At 44.6% G+C, this 16612-nt stretch overlaps 2 protein-coding genes across 2 annotated transcripts; both read left to right on the top strand.

The window, feature by feature from the left end:
- The first annotated feature begins 304 nt into the window (after window positions 1–304).
- Window positions 305–8430, top strand: TERF2 (telomeric repeat binding factor 2). The gene is made up of 9 exons (XM_083452337.1): window positions 305–564; window positions 1957–2171; window positions 2764–2850; window positions 3227–3373; window positions 4040–4425; window positions 4623–4991; window positions 5644–5720; window positions 6772–6830; window positions 7522–8430. The coding sequence occupies exons 1-9, from the start codon at window positions 360–362 to the stop codon at window positions 7678–7680; spliced, it is 1704 nt and encodes a 567-aa protein (XP_083308463.1). The 5' UTR covers window positions 305–359; the 3' UTR covers window positions 7681–8430.
- A 3774-nt stretch (window positions 8431–12204) lies between these two features.
- TMED6 (transmembrane p24 trafficking protein 6) lies at window positions 12205–16421 on the top strand. The gene is made up of 4 exons (XM_083452352.1): window positions 12205–12601; window positions 14408–14534; window positions 15403–15554; window positions 15908–16421. The coding sequence occupies exons 1-4, from the start codon at window positions 12302–12304 to the stop codon at window positions 16139–16141; spliced, it is 813 nt and encodes a 270-aa protein (XP_083308478.1). The 5' UTR covers window positions 12205–12301; the 3' UTR covers window positions 16142–16421.
- The last annotated feature ends 191 nt before the right edge of the window (window positions 16422–16612 follow it).

Below are 16612 nucleotides of genomic sequence, written 5' to 3'. Positions count from 1 at the left end.
AACCCGCCAGAGACAGTGTCCCGGTCTCGGCCCTCTATCCTCCCCAAGTCCGCTTTCTCTGCCATTGTCTGTTAGAACCTGCCCGGCTGCCCCCTTGATTTCCCTGGGCAAGCAGCGCCGCGGCGGAGGGCGAGCTGCCCATAGCCTTCCTTTCCACCCTCTGCACTTTGTGGGCCTCCAAGCAGAGGAGCGAGCAGAGATCGCCCCGCTAGGACCGGGACGGTGCTGAGACTACAGGGTCCCAGGCTCTGAGCCAGCGCTGCCCTCCGCGCTCCCCGCTCCTGTCCCGCCCACCGATTACGTCAGGGGAAGGACCCGTTAAATGTCGTCACTTACGCCAACGCCCCCTTCCCGGCGGGATGGCGCGCGGGAGAGGGAAGATGGCGGGCGGTGGCCGTGGAGCGTCTCTTGCTGCGTCGCCCGAAGGAGCCGCGGAGGCTCGCGAAAAGGCCTTGGAGGAGGCGGTGAACCGGTGGGCCATCCTCTTCTACGCCCACCGGGCCCTTCAGGCTTTCCGGGCCGGCCGCAGCCAGGACTTTCGCCAGCTGCGGGACGTCATATACGGTGGGGAGACCAGTTTGTTTTACGAAAGGGGCATTTGGGGAACATTCTCGCTGGGTTAAATAACTGTAAAGGTATTTCCTGCTAAGGAACGTGAGTGTAAATAACTAATAATAATTTTATTAGTTATACGCCGCCCATCTGGCTGGGTTTCCTCAGCCACTCTCCTCCAGCACCATAATTCAAAAGCATCAATTCTTCGGTGATCAGCCTTCTTTATGGTCCAGCTCTCACTTCCATACATCACTACTGGGAAAACCATAGCTTTTACTATACGGACCTTTGTTGGCAAGGTGATGTCTCTACTTTTTAAGATGCTGTCTAGGTTAATAGTCATTAGGTGTTTTCATTTAAGAAAAAATGAACCTAAAGCAACTTAAAATATAATACAATCTGTGTCCCTGGAACGTTTGTCATTTGCCTTTAGAAATTAAGGGAAATAATAATAAATTTTTATTTATACCCCGCCCTTCCCGGTTCAGAAAACTGGGCTCAGGGTGGCTAACAAATTTAAAACAATTGTGATACAACAAAAAAACAGCATAAAATACAGTATAAAAGCGTGAATAACAATAAATTCAAAGTTCTAAAATCAGTTTAGGGGGAAATTCATCCAATAATGATTTTTAAAGAAAATGCACAAAGTACAACTAACCAACAGCACAGAACTCAGAAGGTCGGTCTGAAAACAGCCAGCTGTGATTCTCAGGAAGATGGTTAGGATACATACATGCCCCCTTAAATGAATGCTTCCTAAAGCCCATCACAGATGGTCAGGATCCCTGCCCCGCCTGCCCCCCCGCAAGCCCGGCTGCCTTTAGCCTCCTAAGTACCTGAAAATTTCAGAGCCCTCTTGAAATCTATTTCAAATTGGAGAATGTTGATGTGTGTATTAAGAGATTGAGTTTAATGAGTTTTGGGTGTGGGCTGTAGTTGAGTGTGATGGTTTCCAGAAGCCAACCGTTAGGAATGGCCTAGCACCTTTGGAGTGTAGTTCTAAGAATCTCAACTACTGTACTTTACCATTCATTTTCTTACAGTAATTACTTCTGTGTGTCTATAAATAAAATCTGTACATACTGCATTTCTGCCCCACAAAACGGGAGCTCCAGCAAGATCTCTTACCACAAAGATTAAGACACTAAAAAAAATGTGTGTGTTTGTGTATATATAGATACTAAAGGATATTGTAGATCACACACACAAAAACAAGCAAATGCAAAGTGACTCCTGAGCCAAAGGGCATGTTGGGATGAAGCTGTCTGTCTGTATATGGCCAGGGATACAAGATATGGGACAGGGCTTTGGTGCCCTGGCCCAAGCCTCGTTACACCTGGTTTGCTGAACTATCTGATTTTGCTTAGTAGCTGTTTTGACTGTCTTGTTCTTCTCCAGCTGTGCTTGCAAGGCCCCTAGTGCTAGAGAAACGCATTGGCATTCAGCTGCGGATTATCCAGCTTCTGTCTAGGATTGAAGAAGACTGGACCATTGATACCAAGACCAAGTTAACACCTCTTGAATATGCCCTTGTTCTTTTGGATAAGATGAAGAATGAATTGGACATAGGCATTGATATAATAGAAGAAATAAGAAATAAAATAAAGGAAGCAGTAAGTGTTAGCATTTCCTCTTCTGTGGGCACTGATTACTGTTTCTCAGCCTAGTTAGTATGAGGACAGCTGTCTTGAGTTTCAAAACGCAGTATATTTAGGAAAGGGTTTAATTAAGGTGCTAATTCAATGCCAGGATTAACTCTTGCCTATTTTTCTCCATACTTAAATTGGACTTTTAAATAAGTTCACAAAAGTTAATAGAAGCAAGGAGGCACGATTCCTATATGTTGGGATGAAATGAAAGGGAAATGTCTCCTCAGAAGTGCCTGAGTTTATTGGAACTCAGCATGTTTTGAAAACTTGTTTCCTTCTGGGGCAATCCAGGAAAAGCTGGCTTCTTGACTCTCCTGAGGCATACATTATTTCAATGTTGTTAGCCTACAGACTTTTAAGTAACTTGCCTTACTTGAATTTTTTTTTATTCTTTAATAAGTGGTCTAATATTACACAATAAAACACACTGGGTTGAAAATGTGAAGCAGATCTAGAAAATTGCCAGAGGGATATCTCTCGAACAGTATCTTCTTAAGATTAGGAACATTCCCCCAAAGTCTTCCTTGCAAACCATTATTTTGTCTTTCTCCTCCAGGCTGTTATAACCTGTCTAAAAAACAAAGAATATGAACAAGCCAGCAAGATCCTGAGGAAACACATATCAAAGGACCCAAGTTCCCAGGTGAGCTTTCAGCAGGTATGAGTTCATGTCGAGGTTGTTGTTGAAATGTGCCTCTTATAGGGTCATTTCACTGCAAAGCAGAGTCATGGTTTGTCCTTCCCACATTCTCAAATTCAGTGAGTTCTTTAAATACTTGAAAGTTTATTGTCCCCCTCACGCAGTGAGAAAAATTGCATCTACAAGCAGCACATGTTGCTACAGATTGTGGTCCACATCTCTAGTCATCATTACTTTCATGCATTTGTGACATTACCTAGACTGCTCTAGTGGTTTGGCTTGTTTTGTTTAAACTTCTAATGACTGCAAAAATTGCTTTTATCTCTGCCCTGTGCTGCAATTTGCTTGCAAGTACTGAAAAACATTTCCCCTTGCTTAGAAAATGAGGTCGATGTTCCAGAGCATCATCCGAGAAAAAAACTTCGCTCATCCAGCCATCTGGAACTTTTCCTATAAAGCTTTCCAGCAGAGAATACTTCTGTATTTAGAAAGCTGCTTGAGTGACTCTGAGCCCTTTCTCTTAGAGGTAAGCAAGGGTATGGAGTGCTGCTTGATTGAGATGTGGGATGTTGTAGTGGGAGCACAGCTTAGTAGTCGAACATCTGCTTTGCATGCAGAAGGTCCCAAGTTCAATCCCTGGCATCTCTAGGTAGGACTGGGAATGTCCCCTGCTTGAAACCCCGGAGAGCCGCTGTCACTCAATGTGTGGTGATAGGAAACTATATGAACCATTGGTCTGGCTTGGCATAAGGCAGCTTGCTTTCTTCATATATTTCTGTGTGTTGCTGGAGCACTTGAATATCACCCACATTGCCACAGCAGCTCTTGCCGTCTAAACACTGTGATCAAAAAAGTACATTCAGCACCTGAGGCTTAAGACAGAAGCCTCCCTGGCCAAACTATTATGTGTTTGGAAAATATTTTTGTAAAGAGCAAAGTACCCCACAGCAGAACAGCACAGGGCTCCAATGTCACATTTGACATATATCAAGCTTGTAACCTGACAATGTTTTGGACTAGCAATTCCCAACAGCTCCAGCATCATGAGGCTGTGCTGACTGGGGCTTAGGGGAATTGTAGGTAAAGCATCTTCAGGGCACCAGCTTGGGCATGGCTGCTGTATAGAACTAGAAAAAAGAAAATAAAGTTGAGAAGTGTTCTCTAGTAACTGTGTTCACATTCTCTGTTTAAGATGGCAAAAAGGGATTTGGATGATCAGATAGAGACCAGGCTCAATCCTTTGGAAATGGCCAGCAAGGAGGAAATGGTGAAAGAAACCTCAGAGGTGGCGGCAGCAGATAAACCTGAATCTGTGGGAAGATCTGATGAGACTTTGGAAGAGCCCTGGCCTGAGGCAGGGCCTAGAAATACAGTGGAAGAACAGCCACATTCTCTGGAGGGAGGCCGTGAGACAGTTGCAAGGCCTTTGATGGAGGCAAAGGGAGCTGTTTTGGAGCTTGCTAAAGTGGTTGATGAGTGCCAGGCAGCTTCAAAGCCAGAAGAAGAAACCAGTGGAGCTGCAGAGCCTGCTGTGGTTGCTGTTGCCACTGTCTCAGCAGTTTCCAGTGACTCTGACAGGTTAGCAGCCTATGGCCTCTTACAGTTTTGACTCCCTTTGCCATGCTGGGCAGCTGTTTTGCCATACAACTTCTGGCTCTCAGCACTCAGACTCAAATTGCACCTGCTGCCAGGGGAGCAAGGTCTTGGGGGTGAGGTCAGCAACATAAATTGGCAAAACTTGTGGAGCAACCTTCTGATGTTTCTTTATTTTGCAGATGCTCGCCTAAGAGGATGGGCTCGTATGGGTTTTCTACTCTGAGGGATGCTTTCAAGATCCTGTCCAATTCCCCAGATGCAGATGAAGAGTTTTCAAAACTGGACAAGTTGGACTGGACTTTCCCCAAGCCATGTTTGGCTTCTGATTTCCACGCAGCCAAGTGCCAAACGGAGAAGAACCGTGCTGCCTCCAGGCCGCACCCCAGTGAACGCTCAGTGTCCATAAGCACACTGGTTATGGGGTCAGAGAGCTGGAACCCCCCGAGTTCCTCCCGAGTTCCATCCAAGAGGCCTGTGGCAACTTTGGTTGTCCGGCCTGCACAGCCCCAAATACCCACCCAGCCTGATAATACCTCCCGATATCCCAGGTAAGAGGCCATGACTGCTGTGGGGTCTGCTGGGGAACCGGCATAGCATGAGGCATTTGGTGCAACTTTCACCTTTGCAAGGAATCCATTAGAAGGCCTCAGCCCAGAAGCTCCAAGGAAGGCAAAGGTGGTTTGCAGTGGTAGGGTTGCATCGCTGTGCATCTTCTCCCCCAGCTAGTAGAAGCAGGTGGCAAGAGAATCTGGTTCACATACCTTGTCTTAATTTTTATTACTCAGATTGCAAAGATAGCAGAATTGACAATACGGTCTCTGGCCCCATTAAAGATTGCTAAACAGATTTATTGTGGCAGAAACACCTGTGCCGGACTCTGCTTTGTCAGATGCCTGGAATGTTAGCTTCAGTTGCCAGACAGAAGGTAGAAAATGTTATTTCTCTCCCCCCCCCCCCTTCCGTCTGTGCCAAGGATAAGGGTTTGTGTTTTTGCCACCAGCTATTTGCTCATATTTAAGCTGCCATAGGTCTCTGCAGTGGTGTGTTTGCTGGGACAAATTAACCTCGCTCCTTGTCTGATACTTAACCCATCATCTCCATAATCCTGGTTGTGTGTGACATTAATTGATGCAGCTCAGTCCTGTCTCATCTCCTTGTGGGGTAGGTCTTTCCTTACTTGTGTTTCTCTGTTCCATTCAGATTAGCAAAGAGGAGACTAATTTGTTTAAATCAGGATGAAGAAAAGGAGGTCTGGAGTGATGAGGATGAACTTTTTGGTAAGCAGCAAATGTTTGAATCTGTCTGCTTGGTTTTGGGTGCTCGGCATGATCAAGGGTTCTTTGCCGCAAAGGGCTTTGGCAGAAATATAGCGAAGCTACTCTCAAAATAGCAAAGCTGCCAAGCAGCTGAGGCTCTCCTCTGTGAGTGTCTGAATGTCAGGCCAGGAGCTTTGAGTTCCCATTGTCTGCTCCATAGAATTGAGAAGTTAATTGGAGCCTGGTGAAGCAGCTAGTATCCTGTACACAGTAAGGATTTGGGGGCACAGCTCTTGGATCAGAAAAGTAAAATATTTGGACTGCCTACTCGCAAGTGCACAGCAGCAGCACTGGCTTCTTGCTCTGCATGATGCTCAATTGTAGCTCCATGCACTCTTCTAATTAAAGCACCTGTGCAGTTTTGATGGCTTCTCACATTGCATTACCCAGTGACATCACAATGATATGGGGAAAAACATTGCCAGCATGGCGGGCAAAGAGAACTGTTAAGTGCGGTCCTTCAGGAGGCTTGCTTAGGCAATGCCCAGACTAGCTAAAGGCAAAACTCTCAAAACCTGGTAAGCATCTTGCAAAACAAAGTGATCAATTTTGTGAACTGTGCTAGAATGAGATGGCAACTGTGAGTGAACATGGATGACTGTTTGCCACATAGTTTAGGGTTGCCAGATCTTGAAGAGCAAAAAAGAGGACAGCCTGAGCCAGGGAAGGAAGTGCACCCACATTCTTCTTTTCCCAGCTTGGGCTGGTGGCAGCAGTGGTGTGTAGAGTTGGCCAAGCAATAAATGAATAAATAACCCCTCCCTACAACCCCAGACATGTCCTTTAAAATGTAAAAAATCCCCCTGGATTGGGCATGTTGGCCCCCCAAAAGAGGACATGTCTGGGATGCCCTGGATTTATGGCAACCCTTAACATAGTTCCATCAGTAGTTGACTCTACACATCATGCCAAGGGCTGGGTGGAATTTGACCACTACCCTGGATTTCTGATGAGGTGTAGTAGTGGTAAAATCATGCATCCCATAAAGTTTGTAAATGAATTTGTGTTTCAGAATCGAAGGAAGAAGGCACCAGCAGCATCAACACTTCCCTCTTTGGTTCGAAAAAGAAGGTAACCAAGCCTACACCCAGTCTGGAGCTGAGCACTCCAGTGGGGAGAAATAGGCCTGCCTTGACAAGACCCCTCTAAATGGAGGCCAGTTGATGAGGACCCCCTCTCCCAAATGAAAGAACTGATGAAATCCCCATTAATGGGAACATAGAAAGCTGCCATATGCTGAATCCTGGTCCGTCTAGCTCAGTATTGTCTGTGCTACAGGGTTTCAGTACAGGTGTCTCTTTCGCGGCTCTACCTGGAGATGTCACAGGTTTGAAGCTGGGATCTTCTGCATATTCAACCACTGGACTAAGGGGCCTCTCCTAATTAATTAAATAATCAAGGGTCTTGGATACCCAGGTGTTTCAAAGAAGCCTGGGCAATCTCAGCACATTATATCTGCTATCTTTGATGGCCTCTTCAACCACACTGTAAGGTGGCTGAATTTTATTTTTATTACCCACATATTGCAGAAGGAGGACTAAGTGTTCCACCAAGTTGGGTTTAATGTCTTGAAATATGGGCTGGATATTTGCCTGCTGTGAGTTACTGAGCTACATTCCATGTCAGTGGCAATCCTCTGTTAGCAACAGCCATGGAACCATCTCCAGAGGCTGGGGTATCTGTCGTTCTGTCATGGGGACAAGGGGCAAGTCTTGCAGCACTTGATGGTTGCTCATGAGAGCCTATGCCCTCTTCTTTCTAGATCTGGACTTCAGAGGAGTCTCAGTGGATTAAGGAAGGCGTGAAGAAGTTTGGGGAAGGGAGGTGGAAAGCCATTTCCCAGGCATTCCCCTTTAAGAACCGCACTCCTGTGGCGATCAAGGACCGATGGCGGACGATGAAGAATCGGGGGCTCTTGTGAACCTGGGGGCAAGTGCCTGAGATCCAATGCTATGTGGACACAGGGTGGGCCAGAGGTACTTTTGCAGTTTATTGCATTGGGCCAGCAGGCTGATAGCCACAATCTCTTAGCATCACTGGAGGCTTCTCCCTCTGCTTTCTGACATAGGCTCTCCCCCTCCCTCCATTTTTTCCCCTTTTATTTTTCAGTACTGAAAATACAGATTCAACTTTGTGTAAACAATTGCTATGGAAAGTGCACATTTTACAGTATAAAAAATACGTCATTTCATTTTTTTATTTTCTTATAAATGTTATTTTTCACTGTAGGTCTGCTGTGATATTAATAAACTGGTATTATGCCATAATCATCTGGAGTACAAATGCTATAAATAAGGTTAAAGTAAAAAGACAGTAGAATAAGATATATTCTATCCACAAACAGGATGACATCATCTTATAGTCTCACGATAGGCAAACATTCTTATTTACTTGTGGAATCAAGTTACTTCAATTAGTATTAATAACATACTATATAAAATCCCACCACACTGCACCAAAATCCATAGGTTATGCCTCAACTTGAATTAATTGAAAACTAAATGTAATTTCTGCTGAAATTGCAGTGTTGTACATGTTTTTATACCACAAAATATTTCCAGTGTTGGACAATAGACCGCCTTGTTACAGTTGCTAAAGTGATGAGTTCTTTAGATAGTACATTTTTATTTGTACCTTGGAACATTGTTAAAATAAAAAGCTATGGAGTGAATTCAGTTGTTTTCTTTATTAGTGCTGTTAGTTCTATGTGAACCAGGGACCAAACAACTTGTATTCAAGAACAAGTCCACCATAAATGTATATTTGTCCCCTTAGTGTCACATCCACGCCAACATAAGGGGCTTATAGTTGATGTGATGTTGGGATGGAGTCCTATACCATCTGTGGAAGATTTTGAGTGAAAGTTCTTTAATATTTGCATACACTGACTTTAAAGGGTTTCTTCATCCATATGCCTTTCCAAATTGAGTATTCCATTGTTACTTTTACATCATGTTCCCATTTTGATTTTAGGCTAGACAAGTCCCCAAATTCTGTATTAAGTAACCATAAAATTTTGATACTATTTCCTTATCTCCATTACCTAGTGGCACCTTGGATCATTCAAAAGAAGTTGCATGTAATTTAACCATCAGATCCTTTAGTAAATGTTTGATTTGTAGAATTTGAAGTCTTGTTTAAAGTTAATTCCCATTTTTAGTACATTTAAAGTTACTGGTCTTACTCCTGTAAAAAAAAAAATCAGTCTGAAATAACCCAATTTTACCCTTTTCTTTATTTTAGCTTTTAAAGTATCATCTTTCAGACTGGCATATGTCTGCAGAGAAGTGAGTGGTGAACAACCTGGGGAGAGTCAACTTCCATTTTTTCCATATCATCAATTTAGTTTGTAAATATGGGTTATTCATTTGGGTGATAATTTTAAGGTTTTTGAAAGATGAAGCAAATAGCAGACCTAGGGCTATTTGTTTTTCTTCCAAATTGATCCATTTCTTACCATCCTTCATAATCATGAAAGCCTGCTGTCTCAATTGGAACGCATCATGGTATACCGAGAGGTTTGGTAAACCCCAACAACTTTGATTTAAAAAAGAAAAGAAAATAGGATTTCATGGGCAACCTTGAAGACTTATCTTGAAATATGAAACAATTTTAGTTTGCCATTTGGACGTTGGAGAAAAGTAAGGAGGACCTGAAAAAGAGACAGAAAACGGGGAATTAACATATGTACTGCTGCAATAGAGCCTAAAATGGAAAGGTTAGATTTGTTCCATTTTTTAAAGTCCATGTTCATTTTTAAAATAATGGGATAATTCAGTTTAGATTCATGGTTCATGTTTTTTAGAATTGGCACACCCAAGTCTCAGATGCAGAGCAGCACATAGGTGTATTAAGAATATGACGTGTGTGTATTTGAGTCAGTGGTGGAAGACTGAAAAACATCATTGATTTTCCAATGTTTACTTTTAAGTCTGACACTTTAGAAAAAGATTTTCATTCTTCCTTTAATGCACAGGCTGACCCCTTAGGGCCTTTCATCATCACAACAATATCATCTGCATACATTGTCAATAGATGCTCTTTGCCCTCTCTTGAATATCCTTTTACATTTGGATTAAGACGTAAGATATTAGCGAATGGTTCAAAGGAGAAGACGAGGAGCAGTAGCCACAAGGGACAACCTTTTTTGTCCCCCTCCAGATTGCAATTGCTGAGGAGTCCATGTTATTAATTCTTAGAGTAGCTGAATTATTTGAATAGAGTTTAGCTATTGCTGTAATAAGGTGATTGCCTAGTAGGCATGTCTGCAAAATGTTAAGAGATAACACCATTCCAGACCACCAAAGGCTTTGTAAATTTCTAAGGAACATAAATCCAAAAAGAACAGTCTTATGGGATCCAAGATATGCCCAAGAGGTATGTTTCGTCTGTATGGATTAAATTCCTAATTATTAGATTTAAATGTGCAACTAAAATTGAGAAGAAGATAATCTGGTCCTGATTCAATAAGGTAATTCGCCTGTATGAGCACACCTGTGCTTTATCTCTGCCTGGCTTTAGAAGAACAGTTATTCTGGATCAATGCCTATGTATCAGCACCTGATTGCTCTTGCCAGATGGATAAAGTTGACAAATATAAAGTGTAAGTAGGTCTCTGTATTTTTAAAAAAATGTGTTGCCAAGCCCATCGGGTCAAGGGCTCATATATAGTATTTCAGTTTTTTTAATAGCTTGATCAATTTCTTCTGCAGAGTGTTATCTTTTGTTGTGCTTTCTATATGAAAGGTTTGATAACACATCTTCTCACTTAATTTTTTTCAGGTAAAGGGTTATATAGCTCTTTATAAAACTCTATAAACATATTGCTAATCTGATTTTAGTCATGAGTGAGTTCCATATTTAAAGTAATTATTTAAATACATTGCTTACTTTTGAGAGCCCTGGCTAGCATTTGGAATGTTTATTACCATCTTCATATAACTTTTGACTCACAACGAGCATGGATTTGCCTATTCTCTCCATATATAACACTTCTAATTCTGATCTTTTGTGTTCCAATTTTCTAAGGATTTCATTAGAACCTGTTTCAAAGTGCGTTTTCCCCCCAACTTCTGTATTTCATGTTCCTTTAACAGGCGCTGCTTCCCATGATAGTTACGTAAAAGGAATCTCCACCATGCTATTTAGTTTGGCACTAGCATTCCATGTGTTCTGAGGCAGGACAAAGGTGTTGCTAGTTGTTCTCCCATTGGGGCAGACCGTTCCCGCCACCACTTTTTTTCCTGTTCCTTTTTTTAGCTGGTGGTACTGCTTGAACTTCAAATGTGTTGGAGGACATGCTGGCTTCTGTGAGTCCAAGAAGCGGTTGATTGTGTAGCATGGATGGGGCCAGACACCACATGCAAAATGGGTTGTGGCTGTGCTTTCCCTCTGCCTCACCACCAAAACTACACAGATCTTGAAAGTCGCTATCTTTTTTTTCCATGAGCAGATTTTATCCCAGAGGTGCCCCCTCTCTTATCTCAGCTGCTGGGAAAACTTCCCCCTGTGATACACAGTTTGTCCTTCAAGCACCAGCTGCTACAACAAAGCAGAGTTTGTGCTTTGGGAGAACTTTTGAGTAACAAGGAGACAAGAAGGATTTGCGCTGAAGTGGGTGGAATGGAATGCAGCCACACTCTGGGCAAAGAAAAGGGCAAACTAGTTAGGGCAGTTTTTCCCAACAAAGGGCTTTAGTAGGAAAGAGATACTATTTAAATCAAACTGCAGTCTTGGGACTTAAAATGCAGTATGTGTGAGTTGCAGTAATGAAAGTGTGACCTGCTTACCCTCTAGCATAGCAGATTTGTTTGCTCTGTGCTTTTTGCTGTTGGGTAACCTGCCTTCGTCTAAGACAGAATAGATCTAACCATTCCCTGTTGCCTTTTAGCATAAAAGCATCAGAAGAGCCCTGAAGCAGCTGAATAATCTGGTCAAATAGGGGCCCATCTAGTCCAGCACCTGGTTTTCAAAGCGGCCAACCAAATGCCCCAACAGGAAACCTGCAGCAAAGAGTACCAGTGTGGTGGTTGAATTAGCCAGAATGTCAGGCTATGAGGAACTGATTCCAGCCAGGTTCAAAGCACTGAGCAGGAAAACTCCCTGGATCAGCCTGGTCCAGGCACCCTTTCAACCTCTCAGGGTGGTGGTTATTAAAAACGTGGTGCTGGAGGAACCAGGTATGCCACCTGGAGATCTTAGGAGGAATCAATGTTCTGTCTGCCCCTCGGCTGCTTCACCTGTACAGGGCCTAGTGCTCTGCTGCTCAACTGCTGCAAGAGGCTTGTGCTTGAAGGAACACTTTACCACTGCCTCCCCTCGCCTCCAGATCTCTTGGACTACAGGTTACATCAGCACAACCATCTGAGACTAGGGCTGATGGGAATTGCAGTCCAAGAAGTCTGGCAAGCAGCAGGTAGGGGGAGGAACTGCTTTCCACTGAGCTCACTCCGCGTGTCCTTAAGGCATTGACTGCTTCCTTGAGGAATGAAGAGTTGATTCAGCAGCAAGCTGCACAAACACAGGGCGTGAGGGTGGAGTTAATGATTACCAGCTGCCAGCATGCTGGACTCCAGCTCTGGCACTTGCCTCCAGCCAAGCTCAGCTACCTTCCCTGTGGCAAGATGCTTGCAGCGTTACCTGTGGCTGCAATGGTGGGCTTGTTGGTGGGGGGGCTGGAACTTGCCCAAGCCCGCAAGTCTGAACCTCTGAGTGGTTCCAGCGACCAGCCTCTTTTCCGTGGGGCGGACCAGTACAACTTTGGCATTGTCATCCCTGCAGGCAGCATAGAGTGCTTCTGGCAATTTGCCCATCAGAGCGGCTTTTTCTACTTTAGCTATCAGGTGGGTGCCGGTGGAGGGGGTGCTGCACAAAATCCAAGGGTTGTGCTGTGGTCAAGGGGGGACAGTAATGAGCAGCCAGATTCTCTAGTAGCAGCAGAACCAGGGAAAGGGATTTGGCTTGGGGAAGAGCATCTGCTTGGCATATAGGTCTCAGCTTCTACCCCTGACATTTTGAGGGAGGGCTGAAAAAATTTCCCTGGCTGAAGCCCTGGAGAGCCACTGTCTGTCAAACTGAGAGAATAACAAACTAGTTTGGACCTATGATCCAATTTAGCATAAGGCAAGTTCCTATGTTTGTAACCAGCATCCGCCAGAACGCAAACGGGGAATCTTGCATTATCTTATTGGTTGTCATGAACCCCTAAAGTATCAATAGTCAAGCCAGATTCTTTCATTGCGCCTTAAAGAACTTGTTGAGGTTTAACTATCTTGCCCAGTTGAGAATACCTAGCCCTAGCCTGCATGATGGAAGGGCTATGGGGCATTGTAATCCAAAACATATGGAAAGTACAAGAGTTACATGGACAGGGAAGGTTGGTGGCATTGCTGAGTGTGTTTTTTAGATTCCAGATTTTCTAGAAGTGCCATTTATCCATAAAGATGATTTAGTGACTTCCTGAAAGGAACCGTCTCTCACTCTTGGGTTTGCCAATGCTGAGGTCTCTGCCAAAGACCTCCCTTTAGGTGCCAGCTATAAAACTGGAGCCTTCCTGCTGCTTAAACTCTTTACAGTGGTACCTCGGGTTACAAACGCTTCAGGTTACAGACTCCACTAACCCAGAAGTAGTACCTCAGGTTAAGAACTTTACTTCAGGATGAGAACAGAAATTGCGCGGCAGTAGCGGCAGGCCCCATTAGCTAAAGTGGTGCTTCAGGTTAAGAACAGTTTCAGGTTGAGAACGGATGTCCAGAACAAATTAAGTTCTTAACCCGAGGTACCACTGTACTTCTAAACTGCCTTGACAATCCAGCCTCAATGGTGGGTCAGCACAAGCACCTTGGCAGTCTCCTGTCATGGCACTTGGCCTCAAGCCAGAAACTTTCAGCTCCACTTTCCTCTTGGTAAACTGGATTGCTCTGAAGGTGAACAAGACCATGACCATGCTGTAAATCCAGTCATGATGCAGGAGCTGGAGGCAGGAGGGTGATTCAGCTGGCACCGTGACTGGTTGGTTCTGGAAGGAAGAATATTTTTGTGGGGTTATTGCATGGGCCAGTTTCAAGGAAACAGCTCAGCTTCCTCCAGACACAGTTCATGGGGAGGCATCCAACCCTGAAAGTGGAAGGGTAAGGCACTCGCATATATTTGCCACCCACCAAGTCAGGGATTAAGGGCTACCAGCAAGAAGTGGGTTGGCTGGTGGTGGCAGGTCAACGTGCTAGTTGCCCACTCCTACACTAAGTGCACTGGAAACTTTGTAGATAACTGCAATTCCTGTCTCATCATCTGCCTGCAGAGGTTTGTGGAGAAGACACATATTCAGCATGTAACCTGTTGCTTTGAAAGTCCAATGACTAAACTGTTTTGTCTGACTCTCTTGTGCATACTCTCATGAAATTGCTGCTTTTGCGCGAATTCTCCTTGCCGTGTGTGTGTACCAGCAGCATAAGCGATAGGTACATCGTGCCTTCCAATATGGAAATGGCAGCTCCATTTGCCTTCTGTAGCTCAATACTTGCACAGGTCAGCTCTTGCATCTAAGAAACCGAAAACAAGAAAGTGGCAGGCAACATGGTTATAGCATTACCAATGCCATCCCATTTCTTGTCCTGTCCTGTCCTATCCCTATCCTATCTTGGTTTCAGGTCCAGTGGTCTTCAGGTCTTGGACATGACCAACACATCCTGGCAACTGCAAATGACCCCAATGGGCTCCACCTTGGCACCTCCCAGGATACACGGGGACAGATCAACTTCCAAACCGAGGAAACAGGTGCCTCCCTCTCTGTACCCACAGCCATATCAAGAGTGCTTTCTAGACTCCCAGAACTGGCTCAGGTGCAGCCTCCAAGCAAAATAGGTGATCCAGAACATGCAGTGAGCACGTCCCCCATTGCAGACTCTCCTCCCATAAAGCCACCTTGAACTGGGTGCTCAAAGGCTGGGTTCTGAAATAGAAAACCTCTGTTTAGTTATAACCTCACAGGAGGAAAAACCTCTGGGCCCATGGCTCAGCAGGAGAGCATCAGATTTGAAGACCCAAGATTCAATTCCAACTATGTCTAGGCAAGACTGGGAATGTCTGAAATCTTGGGAGAGCCATTGCCTGCCAGTTTAGACAATGCTGAGCTAGGTGATCCAATGGTCTGAGTGGGTGTAAGGCAGGTTCTTATATTCTCTGAGACACACCTACCACCCTCCCCAAAGATATGAGGCTAGTAACTATGAATGATGTTCAGAAAGCACTCTAGGAATGACAGGCTCTTTCTCTCTCTGGACCACTTCATATTCCCCCAAAAGGAAGCTGAAAGCAGATTGGTTAGATGGGCACAGGCATAATCTCCCTTGCTGCCTGCCACCCCATCTTACTCCTCCATTTATGTTTTCTTTTTAGAGGGATGGACAACCAGGAAATCCCAGAAAAACTTTGACTCTAATCGGATTATTGTATACGAGGGCCAAGCAAGCTATCTCTAAATGACACAGCTACCCCTTTTAAAATGTAGGCTATCTTTTCAAGAAAGGGGCACATTCAGTCTCTCTCTTACAGACCTGAATTCAAATTGCGTTGCTCACACCCAACACCAGAAGGCCTTAAATGCTGCTGGTTCACCTGGCACAAGTTTAACTCTTTCTTGCAGGCTTCTATCAGCTCTGTCTGAGCAATCGGTACAACCACTTTGGCTCCGTGCAGGTCTACCTCAACTTTGGGGTCTTCTATGAGGGCTTTGATCTACAAACTCCACATGAAGCTGAGAGGAAAAGACTTAACGACACACTAGATGCAATTGAGGTAACTTATTACAGAACTAAAAATAAATAAGGTAGCAGTGATAAAGCTGGGAGTTATTTGGAACCTCCAGGGCTGGGAGGAAATGGGACAGAGATGATCTCCTTCATGCTTGATGCAGCCTGGATATTTTATTTATTTATTACCCACCTGAGTCTGACAGCTGTTAGGGAGAAGGACAGGCATCCTTTCCTTTCAGGCTGTGAAGGAAAAAGCTCCCCATGGTTGGCCAGACAGCCGGTTGCCAGGAGCAGCCATCTGTAGCCTAAGTGAAGTATCTGTTCAAAGCCACAGCAGGGCCAAGGACAGACATCTGGGACTGAAGAGCTTTCCCTGCTCCACTCTTTTGTTAACAGGAGAGCACCAAAAAACTGCTGAATGGCATCTTCCAAATGTGGCGCTACTACATTTTTAGTCGGATGAAGAGCACCTCGGACTACTTCCTTCTGGAGTCCAATTACAACTACGTGAACTGGTGGTCAGCGGCCCAGAGCCTGGCCATTGTTCTCTCTGGTGTCCTGCAACTCTACTTCCTCAAGCGCCTCTTCACCACACAGCCCACCACAGCCACCAACAAGCCACGGTGCTGAGGCTGCTTCAGAAGGCTATTTATGCCAGGCTGAAAAGCCAAACTGCTCTCTCCTTGCCATCCTCTTAACACCCAACTGACTAAATACCTGCAAGCAGCAAAGGAGAGCAAGGGCATGTCCACCTGCTGGTGCGGCTTCTTTTTTTGGTGGGGGAGGGGTGTTGGCTGAAAAATCCAAGTATTCTTCCAGAGGAGCCACAGGGGGTTGGTTGACTTGAAATGAAACTGCCCCAAGTTAAAATAAACATGACTCAAAATGCAGGAGTCCTGCTGCAACCACAGCATAGGTATGTGAGATTTTTACATTGATCAAGAGGTACATTAAGGGCATAGTTAGTAAATGGGGGTGCGCATGCAGACACACATGATCTCCACCACCACCAAACACAAGATTCCTTCCTCTTCCTTTAGAGACAGACAGCTTGGAAGCAAAGGTAGCTGCAGCAGGGAAGGTGAGAGGAAAAGAGAACTT

Source organism: Podarcis tiliguerta (assembly GCF_965153285.1).
Source record: "Podarcis tiliguerta genome assembly, chromosome: 8".
NCBI lineage: Eukaryota > Metazoa > Chordata > Lepidosauria > Squamata > Lacertidae > Podarcis > Podarcis tiliguerta.
The sequence above is the reverse complement of the archived record's forward strand: the minus strand, read 5'-3'. Positions and strand labels throughout refer to the sequence as shown.